The sequence below is a fragment of the Danio aesculapii genome, chromosome 8 (genome assembly GCF_903798145.1).
Source record: "Danio aesculapii chromosome 8, fDanAes4.1, whole genome shotgun sequence".
Taxonomy (NCBI): Eukaryota; Metazoa; Chordata; class Actinopteri; order Cypriniformes; family Danionidae; genus Danio; species Danio aesculapii.
In genome coordinates, this window is record NC_079442.1 from 579,129 (window position 1) to 598,779 (window position 19,651).

At 39.7% G+C, this 19,651-nt stretch overlaps 1 protein-coding gene across 1 annotated transcript in view; it reads left to right on the forward strand.

Moving 5' to 3' along the window:
* Positions 1-8,130: 8,130 nt before the first annotated feature.
* LOC130234277 (DDB1- and CUL4-associated factor 1) overlaps positions 8,131-19,651 on the forward strand; it is a 33,992-nt gene continuing 22,471 nt past the window's right edge. Inside the window, exons 1-9 of the mRNA XM_056464554.1 lie at positions 8,131-8,311; positions 11,135-11,255; positions 13,212-13,288; positions 13,394-13,467; positions 14,080-14,193; positions 14,863-15,000; positions 16,804-17,307; positions 17,456-17,557; positions 18,967-19,125. Of these exons, the coding sequence (XP_056320529.1) occupies positions 11,140-11,255; positions 13,212-13,288; positions 13,394-13,467; positions 14,080-14,193; positions 14,863-15,000; positions 16,804-17,307; positions 17,456-17,557; positions 18,967-19,125 (1,284 nt within the window). The 5' untranslated portion in view covers positions 8,131-8,311; positions 11,135-11,139. The remainder of the gene's footprint in view (positions 8,312-11,134; positions 11,256-13,211; positions 13,289-13,393; positions 13,468-14,079; positions 14,194-14,862; positions 15,001-16,803; positions 17,308-17,455; positions 17,558-18,966; positions 19,126-19,651) is intronic.

The following is a 19,651-nucleotide window of genomic DNA, read 5'->3' on the forward strand; positions in this document are numbered from 1 at the left end:
TGACAGTTGTCTTAATATGTTCAAACTATGTCAGCTTTGCATCTAAAAGGACATAAGTGAGCGAATGCCACTTACTTCAGTACATCAGCCAAAGCCTTTCCAGTCCTTTTACTGTGGATGACAGAGAGAATTGAAAACCATAGTGTGCACATGGAGCGTTCTTACACCAAAGTGTATCCGGATTAGTGTACTGTAGGCGTAGCCTTAATAACAGTTGTTATAAGCATGCATAATATCTCATTGGCATTCATGTGTCATATCATGATTATATAACCGTCTTATAAACACCCGCTTCAAGTGAAGTCTCTCAGTGTAAACTTTACAGAAGGCCTCCACAGGCACTGCATGATGTCCGTCTGATGAAGAAGCGTGTGTGTGTGTGTGTGTGTGTGTTATCCTCATCTCTCCCTCCCACAGTAATGCTTTGCCTAAATCTGTTCTGGGATTGACTGATCGATCGATCGTTTGCTTGTTTTGAACATAACCAGGAGCTCTTCCAGAGATCACACATGCTAGATCTTGAGGAATACATCACAGACTGAGAATAACTGAGTGTCTATTTCCTCACCCTGAGCCAACAGACCATCTCTGAGGGAGAAACATGGAAAGACATGCGGGACAGAGTATTTCAGTACGCTGTTTTAGGCTAATGCACACTTAATGGGATCGTTCACCCAAAAATGAAAACTCTGCATTTATTTTCATTAAGCTTGCATTGAGTTTCTTCTTCTGTTGAGCAGAAATGTAGTGATGGGGAAGATTGGGTCAATTTAACCTTTAAGCATTTTCTGGGAGAACTATTTCTGCCGTCTTTATTGTATTTCGTCAGCTATTATAACGTAAAAATATTGCGTTAGAAGGTTGCATTTTGGTCAGGAGGCGGATTCTAGCTCAAATATCCCAAAAGTTCCTCATACCCGACATGAATTCGAAGCATCCAGTCTGACCTTAGGAGGAAACGTAATTATTTTATGCATTCATCAGAAAAGCTGCTCATTTCTACGAATTCGTACAATTTATTTTGTATGAAAAACGTTCAAAAACTTTTTTTGTTAATGCGTGCTCCAAAGCCACACCCCTAACCTTCCCCCATTGGACAATGAGAAAATCATATTCAAATTTGTACAATTTAATATGAATTAGCAACTAAAAAAGTTAGAAATTTCCGTGAGATATCGTTGACGTATCAGCTCATCTTTGTGTATTGTATTCGTGCATGAGTGATGGGAAGTTTGGATCATTTTACTGATGTTTGAGTCTAAAAACACACAACCTCATTTTCTGGGAGAACTATTACTGCAGTCGTTATTGTATTTTCACAAGTAATATAACGTAAAATATTACGTTAGAAGGTTGCGTTATGGTCAGGAGGCGGATTTTAGTAACATAAATTAGAAGTGTACAGCTTGATCTCAGCTTGAAAACATAACGATTTTATGCATTCATCAGAAAATCGGCTAATTTCTACGAATTAGTACAATTTAATTTGTATAAAAACGTTCTAATTTTTAAAAAGAAAGCGTGCCCCCAAACCACACCCCTATTGGGCAATGAAAAAATCGTACTAAAGTTCATACAATTTAATACGATTTAGCAATAATGAAAAAGATACGAATTTCCGTGAGATAGCGTTGCCGTATCAGCTCGTCCTCTTTGTGTAGTGTATTCGTTCATGAGTGATGGGAAGTTTGATCGTTTTACCAACTTATGAGTCTGAAAATTCACAACTGCATTTTCTGGGAGAACTATTTCTGCGATTGTTATTTATATTTTCTGCATTTAATGAAATGTAAAATATTGCGTTAGAAGGTTGCGTTTTGGTCAGGAGGCAATTAGAAGCGTCCAGTCTGATCTCACAAGGAAACGTAATTATTTTATGCATTCATTAGAAAAGCTGCTAATTCGTACGAATTCAAACAATTTAATAAGTATGAAAAACGTTCACATTTTTAAAAAAATGCATGCCTCAAAATCACACCCTGTACCCCAGTGGGCAATGAGAAAATTGTGTTCAAATTTGTACAATTTAATACGAATTAGCAACTAAATGAAAAAGTTTCCGTGAGACAGCGATGAAGTATTTGCTCCTCCTCTTAAATTTTGGATCATTTTACTGGCCTTTGAACAAATCTTTTTTCGACTTAATCTGATGACTCGACAAATCAACAAATCAAATCTTATTCCGGCTCTGACTGCATATGATTGGCTTCTGTCTTTCACGTGATGAACAAACGACTCAAACCTGATAATAGCCTCGAAAAAGGAACTAGTTTCCTCCTCCTGCGCAATGTGTGCATGCGCTAATGAACGAATCACTTCCTGAGATGACTCATTGTTCCCGAGTCACGGTAAAGATTCGTTCAAAATTAACGAACTGTTAAAATACGGCTCATCGCTATTTTCGAGTGTTCAAAACCTGTAACCATTGACATTGTATTTGGTTTTTACCAAGGAAGTCAATAGTTAAAAATGTTCATCAACAGAATAAAGAAACGGTTTATAACCACTTGAGGGAGATTAAATAGTGCGAAGTGAAGTTTTTGGGTGAACTGTCTATTTTAAACGTTTTTACCAAAACAATAATTCAAAAAGAATAAAACCTGAGAAATAAAAGGGTGAGTAAATAACACAACTGCATTTTCTGGGAGAACTATTTCTGCAATAGTTATTGTATTTCGCTAACTAATATGTTGCGTTAGGTGAGGAAGCGTATTTAAGCTCAAATATCAGAATATTCCCTGTTCCTTATATGAATAATGAAGTATCCAGCCCAATCTCATGAGGAAACGTAACTATTTTACGCATTCGTTAAAAAAAATTTGTACAAATTTGTACGTTTTTTTTTTCTGGATAAAAACATACAAATTTTATAAAAAGATGTGTGCCTCGATAGCCACACCCCTAACCCCACCCCCATTGGCTAATGAGAAAATCGCACTAAAATCCGTACAAATGTTTTTTTCTTATAAAAACGTATGAATTATTTTGAAAATGCGTGCCCCAAAGCCACACCCCTAACCCCACCCCCACCGGCTAATTAGAAAATCGTACGAAAATGTAACAATTTAATACAAATTAGCAACTAAATGAAAAAGTTACGAATTTCCGTGGGATAGCGTTAACGTATCAGCTCCTCCTCCTCGTGTAGTGTATTCGTCCATGAGTGTTTTCGTTTCCAGAAGGGCTTTACTGTGTGCATTTATTGTTAATGTATTCGTCATTCTGTGACGGGCTCGTTTTATTGCTCCCGCGTTCGGGACGGCCAACGCACATCTGAATGTCTCGCTGTACGCCAGCCGCTGCACAGTTTCGCAGCGCGTCAGAAATACGATGGCGGTATTAGTGCCAAAATTTGTCAGCGTGTGCGAAATAGCACACACACACATATATATATAAATAAATATATATATAGATACATACAAGAGCATCATGTCCGTATGAAGCCTTTGTAATATTTTGGTTTAACTTACCAGTCCTTGTTACGGCAGGACTAATTACGTTTGATAAGTTGTTATAATTAAAAATTTGTGTAGTTTTATTTCGTTGTTGCTTTTTTAATGTTACTATGAAATATATCAGTTTTAGAGTAGAAGGACAGTGTGTCGTCTAGTTTTATTGCGCTTATCTGCTAACAGCTCACAATATCTACATGCTCATTGACTACATATTTTTGTTAATTATAATATATTAAAGTATCTTAGTTTGTGACAAATTATGTAAATGACCAAAAAAATCTAATTAATGCGTAATTAAGAATCCTGCTAGTATCAAAACAGACTGTATTCGTCCGAAAGTGAAGGCTATTTAATAGATTAAACTAGCAAAAGAATTGAGAGATGCAGCCGCTGAATGTGTGTTGTTGCCGTCTTTTCCGTGTCAGAATTCATCTAGAAGTGTGTGTTTGTCTACTAGTGTTATCATTTGTGCCGTGTTGATTGGTTGAAGAGTGTGAGTTGTTAGCAGGTAAGGAGAAAACATGCTATTGAGCGACTCTGCTGGGTTTTACTTTAAGGAAACTGTATGTCCGATTATTTAAGCAAAAAATGTGTAAGCAGCTGAGTGTGTGGAGTTCTGCTGTTGGCCTTACTGTCCATCTCCTATATTTATTTTGTTGTTTTTGTCACCTTTTTTCAAGTTTTACTCTGTAAAAATGTTTTGCAGTAAATATTGAACTGTTTTATAAGCAGATTTATGGCTTCTTTTCTTTTTGGAGAGAGAGAGAGAGAGAGCTGTAGTGGCGGGACTTTAAGGATCTCACCAATAAATCAAATCAACCATGCCTCATTGTTTCAACATTGATATTAAAATGCTCCGTGATTTTACGAGTGTTCAGAGTAACGGCATGATTTCAACTATAAAAACAAGAAACGTTTTTAGTTCCGCTAGTTTATTTACACTAATGGCATTTTTAGTCATGGAAATACTAACGCTGAAAAACTGGTTACAAAGTCCAGGTTTATAAAATCAACACCATCAAGATGCCTATTCAAATATACAGATTATAGTGTGAGAAAAAACACTTGATTTGGTAATCTATCATTTAAATCTGACCAATATCAATCATTTCCTCATTTTTCTGGGTGAAATATACTCAGCCACACCCTTTAAACCGTTAGTTGCTGCGAATTACTAGCAACCGCCTAACAACCACTCAGAACACCTTAGCAACCACCTATCGACACCTTAGTAACCGCTGATAACATCCTAGCAACTGCTTAGCAACACCTTTGCAATTGCCTAAAACACCCTAGCAACCGCCAAGCAACGCCTTAGTAACTCTTATCAACCACCTAGCAACGCCTTAGCAACTGTCTAGCAACCACTTAAAACACCCTAGCAACTCCCTAGGAACCACTTAGCAACCACTCAAAACACCCTAGCAACCACCTAAAAACCACTCAACACCCCAATAAACACCTAGCAACACCTTTGCAACCGCCTAGAACACCCTACCAACTGCCTAGCAATGCCTTAGCAACCTCCTCAGAACACCCTAGCAACCGCCTAGCAACTACTCAGAACAACTACTTAGCAACCACATAGCAATGCCTTAGTAACCATTCAAAACACTTTAGCAATGCCTTAGCACCTAGCAGTCACTCAGAATACCCTATCAGCCACCTAGCAACACCTTAGCAACCACCTAGAACTCCCTAGCAATGCCTTAGCAACCACTCCATACACCCTTGAAACCGCATAGCAATGCCTTAGCAACTGCCTAGCAACCACTCAAAACACCCTAGCAATGACCTAACAACCACTTAGAAATCACTCAGAACACCCTAGCAACATCTTATCAACCCCTCAAAACACCCGAGCAGCCGCCTAGAAACTACTCAGAACACCTTAACAAACGCCTCTCAAGACCTTAGCAACAACTCAGAGCATCCTAGCAGCTGCCTAGCAACACCTTAGCAACCACCTAGAACACCCTAGCAATGCCTTAGCAAGCACCTGGAAACTGCCTCAGAACACCTTAGCAACTACATAGCAACACCTTAGCAACCAGCTCGAGCACTCTAGCAATACTTTTGTAACCACTACGAACACCTTAGCAACCGCATAGCAAGCCTTAGCAACTGCCTAGCATCACTCAAACACCCTAGCAAAGACCTAGCAACCATCTAGCAGTCACTCAAAACACCCTAGCAACATCTTAGCAATCACTCAAAACACCCTAGCTACCACATAGAAACCACTTAAAACACCCTAACAAATGCCTAGCAACACCTTAGCAACCACTCACAACACCCTAACAAATGCCTAGCAACACCTTAGCAACCACTCACAACACCCTAGCAACTGCCTAGCAACACCTTAGCAACCACCTAGAACACCTTATCAATGCCTTAGCAAGCACCTAGCAACTGCCTCAGAACACCTGCAGCAGCTTTAGTTTACACACAGTTTAAAGTGTCCATATTAGTGTCTCAACAACTGTGTCCTTTTAAAACAATATTTATTTCTGAGAGTGTAAACGGGTTCTGTTTCGCATGTGAGACTTATGGGAAATGTAGTCCAGAATGAGTGCGCTGATGGCACCCTCTTGTGGACAGTGGAGGACCTTCAAGACAACGTTCACCAGCGGGAGCATTAAAAAATATATGAAGATATTTGTTTTGCTAATTATGCATTACATTTATGTATACCCTAATATACATTAAAAACACATGTATAATATTTAAATTAATTTAACATTATATATATTTTTATAATATTTATTTTACGTTTTATAGTATATATTTTTTATTTATTATTAAATTATAGTCATTCATTCATTTTCTTTTCAGCTTAGTCCCTTTATTTATCAGGGGTTGCCACAGTGGAATGAACCGACAACTTATCCAGCATATGTTTTACACAACGGATGCCCTTCCAACTGCAACCCATCACTGGGAATCACCCATACACACTCATTCACACTCACACACTATGGACAATTTAGTTGATCATTTCCCCTATAGCGCATGTGTTTGGACTGTGGGGGAAACCGGAGCACCCAGAGGAAACCCACACCAACACGGGGAGAACATGCAAACTCCACACAGAAACACCAACTGACCCAGCCGGGACTCGAACCCCCAACGGTGCTACCCACTGCGCCACCGTACAGGCCCATGTGCAACATGTTTGGCCATTTTGTGCTCAGGAAAAGAATAAAAATCTGGAGGAGACAACAGCGCCTCCTGGTGGAAATCTCTGACAACAAACACAGTCACACACGGCGCCTTTTTATTAATAATTAGCTAGCTAGTTCACAAGTTACTGAAAACATCAAAGTAAAAATTAAATGATAAACTAAATGTCAAATGTTAGAAGAACACTCTTCTATAATATACACTCACCGGCCACTTTATTAGGTACTGCTTCTGCAAATGTCTAATCAGCCAATGGCAGCAGCTCACTGCATTTAGGCCCGTAGACATGGTCAAGACGATCTGCTGCAGGTCAAACTCAGTGTATAATTACTGTTTTCACATTATTGTGAGGGTTGGGTTTAGTGTTGGGGTATAGATGTTAATAAAATGGATTATTTAATAAATAATATAAATTACCCTGCGGAAAAATCCAGCTTAAACGAGCCTATAGGCTGGTTGGCTGGTATTAGCTGGTTGACCAGCCTGGTTTTAGAGGGGTTTTGGCCATTTCCAGGCTGGTTTCCACCATTTCCAGCCTGGTCTTAGCTGGTCAGGCTGGGAGATGACCAGCTAAAACCAGCTTGACCAGCCTTACCAGGGATCCCAGCCAAAACCAGCTATGTCCAGCTTAAACCAGGCTAGTCAAGCTGGTTTTAGCTGGTCAATTTCCAGCCTAATCAGCCAGGACCGGGCTGAAAATGGCTGGAAACCAGCCTGGAAATGGCCAAAACCCCTCTAAAACCAGGCTGGTTGACCAGCTAAAACCAGCCAACCAGCCTATAGGCTCGTTTAAGCTGGATTTTTCAGGGAATTCTTGTTAAAATGAATGTTTTTACATTAGAGTTGGGTTTAGGGAAGTGGTTGACATTATTAAAATACAATTTAATGGGTAATTTAATAAATAATATGAATAATACTCGGTATAGGTGCTGTTTTTACATCATTGTGAGGGTAGGGGTAGACGTTAATTAAATACAATTTCATGGGTAATTTAACAAATAATGTAAATATTACTCCATGAGTGCTGTTTTACATTATTGTGAGAGTTTGGGGTGTGGGTAGACGTTAATAACATACAATTAATGGATAATTTATTAAATAATATGAATAATACTCGGTATAGGTGCTGTTTTACATCATTGTGAGGGTTGGGGTGTGGGTAGACGTTAATAACATACAATTAATGGATAATTTATTAAATAATATGAATAATACTCGGTATAGGTGCTGTTTTACATCATTGTGAGGGTTTGGGGTGTGGGTAGACGTTAATAACATACAATTAATGGATAATTTATTAAATAATATGAATAATACTCGGTATAGGTGCTGTTTTACATCATTGTGAGAGTTGGGGTAGGGATACACGTTACGCTTTATCCTTTCTAGCAACAACCAACGGCAACAACCGATCAACGGTTGAGGGGAAGGGAACGTGCGTCTGACGTCAAAGACGCTTGCCGCCGTCGCGTCGCAGGGTTATGATGCGTTCAGAGCTCGCCATCAGAAAGTTGCAGCACATTGCTAAAGGCAGACACACGCGCGAGTGACAGCAGCGGCTCTGCGTGTTCGGTTCCGGCGCTCGCGACGCGTCCGTGACGGCCGGTGGAGCTACAGCCGGTGTTTACCCGCGGTCGGGAGAGTGTGTATGTGAGTGTGTGTGTTCGCTGAAGGTGAGTCTGTAACACACACTTCACCACACAACACTGTAAACACTACACACATGCTGGAGGACTGTGTGTGTGTACTATATACTATACAACGCACATACATACTATAAAGCGGCCGCACACACACACATAGTATAAAACGCTGTTTCTGTGCGTGTGAAGTGATTGTGTTTTGTTTAGCGGTGTGTGTCTGTGTCTGTCTGTCTGTCTCTCTCTCTCTGTGTCTGTCTGTCTGTCTATGTTTCTCTCTCTCTCTCTGCTTATAAACACACACACACACACACTATAAAACGCCGCTTAAATGTGTGTGAAGTGATTGTGTGTTTTGTTTAGGTGTGTGTGTGTGTGTGTGCGTGCCTAATGTTATAAATGTTTTGCCAAAATATTTATAAAGTTTATATTAAAATAATATACATATTACATAATACAAAAAACACAGTAAACACTGTAATAGTAATTTTAGTAAAAATAAATATAATAATAAATCCGAATAACTGTACATTTATCAATCAATATTTTAGAATAATTATATATAATATATATATTATTAGAGCTGTGAACCTACACTCGTCTCACGGTTCGGTTCCGATTATCATGCCATCGATTCGGTTCAATTCGATATCTCGGTGCATCACGTTGCATTGACGATGCTTTCCATACACAATTTTATATTTGACTTCACAGGTGCTGTTCACCGATGAGTGACACTGATAAACGGCAGCGGCGCAGTGTTGTCCGACTGCGCGTTTTGGATAGGCATTTCGGCAGGTTTTTGGCTGGAATCAGTCAGCTATTCTGGCAACACTGCAGCGGCGATCACAGCTGATCCATGGAGAACTCGTGCGCTCGTGTCTGTATCCAGAAGTATCGCTGTAACAGCCGAAAGGAGAGGGAAAGTCACACAGCTGGTCAAATGGACCACAGTGAGAGAGAGAAATGGAGTTTACTTTCATTCTCTCAATCGCAGTGAAATAGGGGCTTCTGCTGTTCAGTGTCAGTGAAAGACCGTCCAGCAAACACACACACAATGAAATTGTACACAGTTTCTGCATTTTGAAGTAGTTGGAACGTTGTAAACACTTGTGCTCGCCTCATTTCGCCATAGTAAGATCCTGCACCAAAGCACATATCAGATAAATGACGTCAGTATACAATAACTGATTATGATTATTACTGAACCGATACCGAATTGTCCACGTCTGCCTAGTGGTGCAGAAACAATTAATTTTGACACCCCTAATATATATATATATATATATATATATATATATATATATATATATATATATATATATATATATAGATATATAGATATATAGATGCAAAACCCTCTAAATCCATCAGACCTCTTTTCTTGTAAATGAGCATTTTCTATCAGGCTCCTCTGATTAGGTTCAGAAGTTTTATTTTATATGTAATGATAAGGTTATTAGCTAGTAAATAAAATAACTTTAATTTAAAAAATGTCACTTTAGACAATTCTTTGGTTTTTAAGAAAGTAGATTTTCTGTTGGGTCAAAACCAGCTAAATCCACTTGTGCTTTTTATGCAAAGCCCTCTAAATCCACCTATTGGGACAAGACAGTGTAACTAGTTGAAAATCACTAAAGATGCAAATTATAAATGATTTTACCAAACACAAACCACCTAAAATTAAAAATATGTAAATCTGTCAAATAAGTGGCGGTTCATTCCGCTGTGTTAACCCCTGATAAACCATAGACAAAGCAGAAGGAAACTGAATGAATAAAATGTGTCAAGTGCATTGATCAATAACATTAAACTGACATTAATTCTTAACAATTTATTGTCATTTCTGATATTTGTGATTTAATTTAATGCAAGTAGAGCAATGTAAACTAAGCTTGGTAGTTTCAAATAATGTAGTGTAAAACATTGTGAAAGATCAATATCTGTGCATTGTCCATTAATATAAAAAGCTGATCAGATGTATAGGTATTATGAATAAATGTAAATAATGTGTAGTTTTATATATTATATTTATCTTTTTAAAAATTGCTTCCCAAGGTAGGCCTGCTGGGCAAATAGGGATGTCTCTCAGACAATTTTAGAAGCTGTCCTTCATTCATTCATTCTCACCATACTTGTCTTGGTCTCTTGTTTATCCTCATAGCATCACGTGGGATAAAAGAACAGCATCTCAACTTTCGTAAAATGGAGTTGCCATTTAATGTATAGTAAATCAGACTCATTCAAAGTAGCGTCGCTGCACAAAAAACCCCATTATAATTGCAAATAATAATAATAATAAGCCGGCGTATCAGTGCGCTGCTACATTAAACACATGATTCGATTCGCGTCTTCTGATTGGTTCTCGGGATATAGCGGCTTTTGCTGTCAAAGGGAAGTGGCGTTTAGAGGATTTAGCAAACAAACTGTTATTTCTGAATGCGCTGACGGTGGGATTCAGATGGTTTGAAGCAAATCTATTTGTTGATGGTGTAGTGCGTGCCTAAAGCATTCATTCGCTCAATGTCATTATCTCATTTTTGGCGGAAGTGGAGTTATTGTGTGGAGGAATATTGTGTGGATTATGTTTTTCTCTCTTTCTCTGACACGTGTAGCATGACCAAACTGAACAAATGAAAACTATTAGTAGCAGTGAAGGAAAACACACACACACACACACACACACACACACACACACACACACACACACACACACACACACACACACACACATATAATACCAGTATATTTAACTACTCACAATTTAGGATGAAATGATGCTGACTGTTATAAACCGTATATTTAACAGTCAACATTATGTGATTGATTTCTAAGTGTTGAATTGTTCTTGAACAGGTGTGATGGCGTCTGCAGGTGAGGGCGGTGTGGACTCTAAAGCGGAGCTCAGTTCTCTGCTGGAGCAGTGGGAGAGAGAGCAGCAGGGGGCGTCCAGTGAGCTGCTCAACATACTCACCAAGTAGGAGAAACCTGTGTGTGTGTGTGTGTGTTTTTGTACGTGCTCACAAGTGTGTGTCTGCATATCTTTATCACCTGACTTTATATTTACACCTGCAGTTACTGTAGAGGAGTGTGTGTGTGTGTCGTTTAGCCGTGTAACAGATCACAGTTGATCCAAACCATGAGTTGTGATCCGTACAAATCACAGAGCACACGTGACCCGCGGATTAATACATTTTTTTTTACTCGTAGATAATTCCTTGTGTGTAGCGAACACTGAGAGATGATCTCTCGCGTCATTCAGAATCACATGTCTGAAGGCGTTTAGGCTTTCCTGTAAAATATAATGATGACGGAAGTTATTGGGTTATTGGGGATGTGGTGGGTTTCTAAGGTTATTAAAGGTGTTTTCTGTCACTGCTTGTTTAGCTGCATTAATGCATTCAGTGTACGCTGTAGGATTAATCATTAAGAGATCAGGATCTCAACACCCACGCAACATACATTATAGATGATGCTGATTTGCATATGTTTATTAATCTTTCGTGTAGCTGCATTCAAATCTGAAAACACGAATCAAGAACGAGATTCAGTCTTCAGTCTTTTGAGTTATTTATGGTGTTGCAAACAGTAAAATAACACAGCAGCACTGGGAGAACAGTTTATAGTTTAAAGATTAAAATCACCATCATATGCATTTAACTTGACTTTCAAAAATGAAAGTTGTAGGCTGCAATTACATTATTTAACCAGTAGGTGGCGACAACCAGCTGTCTAAAATACGCCACTGAATAATTCTTCAACTATGATCATGTAGCAATGAAACATGAAGGTTTATGAGTGAATGACTGAATCATTTATTGATGATGAGACTAAATAAATCTGGGTTGCACAAATGATAACGTTAGATTTCTACATTTAGTGTTATCAGCAACAGTATTAGCAGGGAGTTTGTCACAGCACTGAATATTTTACTTTATTTTTATTCAGCTGATTACTTCTTTATTTTATTTTTTATTAAATTACATCTTCTAAATTCTGTTTGTTAAACCCAAAAGTGTCTTGCAGTGCTGTTTCTGTAATAAATGGGCAGCACATGACATTTGTCTCCCCCTTTTTGGCTGATCAGAAACAATGGTCTGATCCAAGACTAAAGAACAGAATGTGATCTGATCTGTGAGATGTGTGAGCCGTTACACCACTAGTGTCGTTACATTACCTCCTGACTCTATATTTCAAATGTCAAACACTCTAATGCAGGGGTGTCCAAACTCGGTCCTGGAGGGCCGGTGTCCTGCAGATTTTAGCTCTAACTTGCCTCAACACACCTGCATGGATGTTTCTAGAAAGCCTGGTAAGAGCTTGATTAGCTAGCCCAGGTGTGTCTGATTGAGGTTGGAACTAAACTTTGAAGGCAACCGGCCCTCCAGGACCGAGTGTGGACACCCCTGCTCTAATGGCTAATGGACAGACGGCTGCTTCTCACTCAGGGCTGCTGTTTATGCTAATAAGGAAGAGATGGGCACTAGTGGGCGGGGCTTTCGCCTTTTGTTGACACGTACAAATGGAGAATGTCAATCAAAGTGTTTCCTTCATTAAGATTGATTACAAAACATACAAGTAATTCATGTTGACCATTAGAGGCTGGAGATACTCACACAACTGGGTTTAAACCCAGCATAAGAGTAATTTTTGCATAATAGCTGCCCTTAAACCCTTTAAGGTGCACTCCTTGAAAATAGTTTTTTGGCCCACATATTGTATTGAATAATATGCTGGCACAACTCTAATAAATAGTAATAAGCAATTTAAATATTAATAATAAAAGGTCAACCAGGTGGTGACACTTTCAAACGCTTGAATCTCAATTTTCACTGAAATATGATCCAAAATGGCAAAATCAATGATTTTATTCTCCAGTATTTCTGTCCTCAAATTATGATATTAATGTTAATAATTCTCCTAATCTGTGCAGGATTTCAGAGCTTGTTGAAAGAGAGACGGAGGAGTATCATAAGGCGGATCCTGACCCATTTGATGACCGCCATCCAGGTCATGCTTATGCTGAGATTGCATTCCTGCTTACATTGTTTGTCTTATTAATATGTATTAATAATAATAATAATAATATCAGCTCATTCTTGTTTTGCTGTGTAGGCCGGGCAGACCCAGAGTGCATGCTGGGACACTTGTTGAAGATATTGTTCAAGAATGATGATTTTATGAACGCGGTAAGATGAGTGTGAGAAAAGCAAATCAGGAAATGACTGTTAAAAGATTAATGACTTTATTATGGGCTGATTTTATATATTGTGTTGTCTGAGATTGTTATTTGATATATAGTTAAATATTAATGTAGTTTTTTCAAATATTCCCCAAGTGCTGCTTAGTAGAGTGTATGTATATATATATATATGTGTATATATATATATCACTCAGACCATAGGTCGAGCGCCTCCTGCTGGCCTCACTAACATCACTGCCAACAGCAACCTAGTTTTCCCAAGTGGTCTCCCATCCAGGTACTGACCAGTCTTGGGACCGGTCTTAGTCTGCAGGGTGATATGGTTGTGGCATCTTGATTATATTAAGTCTCAACTGCTGGTTAAATTTTGCATCAAAAAAAGATTTTGATATTGGTTAATGTGTCTGCAACTTTTGTGAAGCATCAAGTCACGAGCATATTAGCGGTCAAAACATGTGCATCTAAAGAGTCCATATTGATAAATTTTCTCTTTCAACCTCTTGGGGAGGACCACCCCCATGACAGATTTTACATTTTTATTTCAGAGTGTAATTACATAAGTCACTTATATCTATCTATGTGTGTTGTGTTGTTGTAGCTGGTGAACTCGTATGTGATGAGCAGTCGTGAGGTGCCGCTGAACACTGCAGCCTGCAGACTCCTGCTCAACATCATGCCGGGACTCGAGACAGCCGTCGTCTTTCAGGAGAAGGTTGCACACGCACGCATGCACAAATGCACGAGCACACACGCAGGCTTGCATACAGACACACACACTCACATTTGCACACATGCACATTTCACATACGCATATGATGCACATATACACACTCAGAGCTTTTACAGATCAGATCACTTGTCTTCTGCTGATTGAATGAGACTCACTGCAGAATTATGGGTCATTTTTGGCATTCATTTTCCTTAAACTGGAATGATGCAGAACAAATGTATAATTAACAGTAAACTGAATCTATTATTAATGTAGAATAATGCAGAATTATTAAATGTGACGGAGAACTTTTGATTACTAATTGTAGATTAACTGTTAAACTTTATAAAACAGGAGCAGAGTTGAGCAGAACACAGAGACTAAATGTGTTTTCATCACTGAAATGACTAATAATACAGAAAATAGATGTGGATGCAAACGTTTATTTAGCTTAGAAGAACAAAGTAGGTGCTAATTAAAGCTGAATATATGATTCAGGAGGCCGAGACGGTCAAAAATAGTTCCTACTTTCAAAACAAATAGTAACTACATACACAAACACTATTATTAGAGTTAACTTAATATAATTAGTGTGTTTATTCAGAACTCTTTCATTAAAGTGTTGTGTAAAGTTTTTGTTGGAGTTGTTAAAGGTGTGTGTTCTGCTGTCAGGAGGGGATTGTGGAGCGCTTGTTTAAGTGGGCTCGAGAGGCCGATCAGCCGCTCAGGATTTACGCCACAGGTCTGCTGGCCGGAGCCATGGAGAACCAGGACATCGCTGCAAACTACAGAGAGGAGAACTCGGTGCTGGTGAGTCCTGCTGCGATTCGTTCAGCTGATTTGAACACAATAAAATAGAGGTTAGGGCTGCACCATATTGGAAATATCTGATATTGTGATATTTATCTGCCATAAATATTGCAATATGAAAAGATGGTGTAAATGGATCTATTTGGTGATTTTTCTGGTGAGTCTAACAGTAATTAGGCACAAATTTTTAATAATCACAATGCAAAAAAAGCTTCCTTTGACCTGTTTCTAGTCCAAATATCTGAACAATCTTTATCAAGTAAAAATATTGTTTTCACCTTGAAGAAAATACTAGTTTTTTTATCCTTAAAGCAAGTGAAATTATCCCCCAGTGTGGTAGGTACAATGATCTTGCATCACTTTGAAATGTAGATATTTGGACTCGAAACAACAAGACAATTTCAAGAAACTTTTGTTACATAAATCATACCAATTAATGTTAATGTATAATAATTATATAAATAATATATACCAGGGGTGGGCAAACTCGGTCCTGGAGGGCTGGTGTCCTGCATAGTTTAGCTTCAACTTTAATCAAACACACCTGACCATGCTAATCAGTGTCTCAAAGATCTCTAATTATCTATAAGCAGGTGTGTTTAATCAGAGTTGGAGCTAAACTGTCCAGGACCGAGTTTGCCCACCCCTGATATATACTGTATAAATAAATATATAAAATGGGTTTTTGTTACACCTCTAAATGGCTCACCGTCCCATCTGAAATGAGAGTGAGAATGATGGAGAGGATTGGAGCGAACGCCTTTGACGGAGGTCGTCATTTCGAATTTAACCTCTTGTTTCTTTGTTTTATTGCTGAGCTGCAAAAAACAGAAATTAAATGATTCAATTAAATGTTGTAAATGAATCAGACTTTTAAAATAAATACTAAATACTGCCACTTGACAGATAAAGTCATGAGCAAATCAAGGCAGGAGCAGCTCGATTAGTGTATTCAGCATTGAACTCCATTGTTCCATACTGTAATAAGTTCATTATAAAATACTGGATCAGTTCATATGATTTAAAGCATCGTTTTCTAGTTTTTTGTTTTTAATATTATTGAATAAATTAGCAAATTCCCATTATCAAATTTGTAATACGGTTTGCTATATGTTTAGCCTACAGCCCTCAAGTTTGGTTTTTGGCCCTTTATAAGAAAAACTTTGCGCACCGCTGTTCTAAACACCCTTGAAATGCTCATTCACGGGCCTTAAAAACACATGCAGACTCTACAAATCACGTGTTCTGTGGCTCCTGGTCAACTTTATTTCAGACTCAGCATTGCATATCTTGTAATGTGAGTATTGCAGATGCGCACATTGCGATGTCGATGCTGAAATGATATATTGTGCAGCCCTAATACAGGTGCAATAATACAGATCGCTCACAGTTCTGTTTTAGGATCATGGTTTCAGTTTAGTGTTCATGATATGTTCAGTAAAAAACAGAACACTGTTCAATTAAAATAAAAATCTCTATGAGCAAAAGCACAATTAAAACAAGATAGTAAATGTACCACTTATGGCTTGTTTCCATTGAGTGGTGGTACGGTTCAGTCTCCTTTCGCAGGCTTGTATGATGCTCACATCTCTGTTTGTACAGCATATAATCATGCATTCTTGATTGTTGCTGGTTTTCCCTGTTGGGAAGAGGGACAATCTGTCATTTGTACTGTTGATCATCAGTTGCATTGCAAAATAAGCTTAATTTCTGGCTTTTATAAAGAGTATTGTGTGTGTGTGGTGGATTTTTGTGTGAACTACCCCTTTACTGCTGATTTTAACACGCATCATGTTGCCGCAGGTTCCCCTGATGCTGCAGAGGCTGCGGGAGCTCCAGGATAAAGACACCGAGAGCCGGAAGGACAGTAAACGGCTGAGCAGGAGTCCGGCTCTGGCTCCGCTGCTGCCGCTGGATGAGGAGACTGTGGACGGAGAGTTTACTGCGAGCGCTCCTGTGGAGAAGCAGGACTGTGAAACGGACCTGCAGCCTCTCAGGTGCGCAGGCCGGGGCGCTGTGGGGCTGAAGGGTCTGATGAAGCCGGCCGCGGCCCCACTGGAGGATCCTGATGGCCCCGCGGACACCCTGAGGAGCTGGAGGAAGAGGGAGAGCGCAGGGAAGCTGAAGCAGAAGCTGAACTTCTCCATGCCGGAGCCGGAGCGCAGCCTCAGCGAGCTCTCCAACAGCAGCTGGACGGAGATGAGCCCCTGGGTGATCGGGAACAACTACAGCCTGGAGCCGCTTACACCGGGGACAGAGCAGCGGCTCATCCTGATGTACCTCACACCGCTGGGGGAATACCAGGAGGTACACACACACACACACACACACACTGCACTTGTGTTTAAACTGTATGATGATTATGAAAATGTGTGTATTTTATAACTTGTTTTAATAAAGTTTGTGTAGGTTATTGCTGATGTGTGTGTGTGTGTGTGTGTTTGTGTGTGTGCAGTTGTTGGCTGTTTTCATGCAGCTCGGTGCTCGTGAGCTGCTGATGCATTACATGGACCTGAAGCTGACCAATGATGTCCAGCTCACGTTTGAGGCCCTGAAGGTACTGAAACACACACACACACACACACACACACACACACACACACACACACACACACACACACACACACACACACACACATCCCTACATTTAGGGCCCGTTTACACCAATACGTTTTAGTTTTAAAACGACGTTTTAGAATGAAAACGATCCGCGTCCACACTAGTGTTTCACCCAGCGCTTCTGAACAACTTCTATATTACACCGCTGAAAATGCACATCACGTGACCACACACACACACACACACACTTGCAGGCACTGCAGCGTGCTTTGAGCACATACCCATATGAGAGCTGTGCATGTCATCTGTTCATCAAGGATCCACCGCTGGATCTACTCTCACTATATTTGTTAAACGTGATATTTAACTCATCTTGTTGTCTATATCTAAGGTCATATTCTCCCAGACTTTGGTCTTTTGAATCTATTACTTGTTCTCAGGTGACGTGTTTTGACTGAGCGCAAAGATAAGTTAATATATTCATTAATGTAACCACATACACTGATTCTGCACACTTGGCTGATCGCTTGCCTTTTATTTCCTAAATTGTATAAACTTATTGTACGTTATACTTTTATAATGGCCATTATTGATTATTAAACTGATGTTCACTAAAAGAAAGGGTATGTTTCGTATTTTCAAGGAAAACGAAAGGAGGCAGTGATGTTATAGGCTTCATTTTGTTATAAATATGCATACAGTGAGGATGACGCTGGTATAAATATGCAGCTACACCACACCTCAAACTTTCTGCTGTCTGTTAACTTAATGTCAAAATGAAAGTAGGCAGTTCCTCATATCATGTTTTCCTTTTATTGTTAAGATAGTGAAGAACATAGTCAGGGTGATGTGAATGAGGTTATAAAGTACACTGTTCCCTTTAAAGATTTACACGATGTGTCCTCGGGAGTTTGTTTTCCATATCGAACTTGCGAATTCTGAACTTACAAGGAGAGGATGCAGGACTGAACTGTGTGTAGGCTACTTAAGGTTAAGGAAAAAGCCCCAATCAGATGGTGAATGTCTGCAGCCACTCCTCCGTTTTCAGATGTCTACGTCTTCCCCATCCACACTGAGACGGAGCAGCATTTCAAAGCGCTCCGATATCAGGGCTCGAATACTCCAGCGTAGTGTGGACGGATGGTGTAACCGTAGCAAAACTTATGCGTTTTAAATCTAGTACTAGTGTAAACGGGGCCTCAGTGTGTGGATCTTGATGAATGATGAGGGTCTTCCCCCTCCATTCATCATCAGCTGTACATCATCATCAAACTGCTGTGCTGTCTAAAATTACTACTCAATATGTTTACCGTTACACTCTTACAACATATCTCTCTCTCTCTCTCTCTCTCTCTCTCTCTCTCTCTCTCTCTCTCTCTCTCCTCTCTCCTCTCTCTCCTCCTGCAGTATCTGGCCTCTCTGCTCCTCCATAAGAAGTTTGCAGCAGAGTTTGTGGCTCACGCTGGAGTGCAGAAGCTGCTGGAGATTCCTCGACCCTCCATGGCCGCCACCGGCGTCTCGCTCTGCCTCTATTACCTCGCGTACAACCAGGATGCCATGGAGAGGGTATGTGTGTGTGTGTGTGTTGGGGTGTGGGCTTGTGGTTGAATTGTAGGTGTTGTTGTTATTCTGGTTTAGTTTGAGTGTGTGTGTATAGTTGAGTTGCTGCTGTTTGGATGGGTTATTATGTGTGTGTGGTGTGATTTATGTTGAGTGATGTGGTTGTTGCATGTGTGGTTGGGTTGTTGTGCGAGTTGAGTTGTGGTTTGTGTGTGTGGTTGAGTTGTTGTGATGTAATGTGACCTGTGTGTTTTGTGTTGTGTGTGTTTGAGTTGTTGTGTTGTCTCGCTGTTTTGTTTGTGTTGGTGGTTGGGTTAATGTGGGTTGAGTAAGGTTTTGTTGTGTGTGTGTGTGTGTGTGTGTGTGTGTGTGGTTTAGTTGTTGTGATGTGACGTATGTTATGTTGTTGTCTGATTATGTTGAGTATGGTTGTGTGTGTGTGGTTGTGAGGTGTTTTGCTCTCACTCTGACTCTCTCTCTCTGTGTGTGTGTGTGTGTGTGTGTGTGTGTGTGTGCGCGCGCGCGTGTGTGT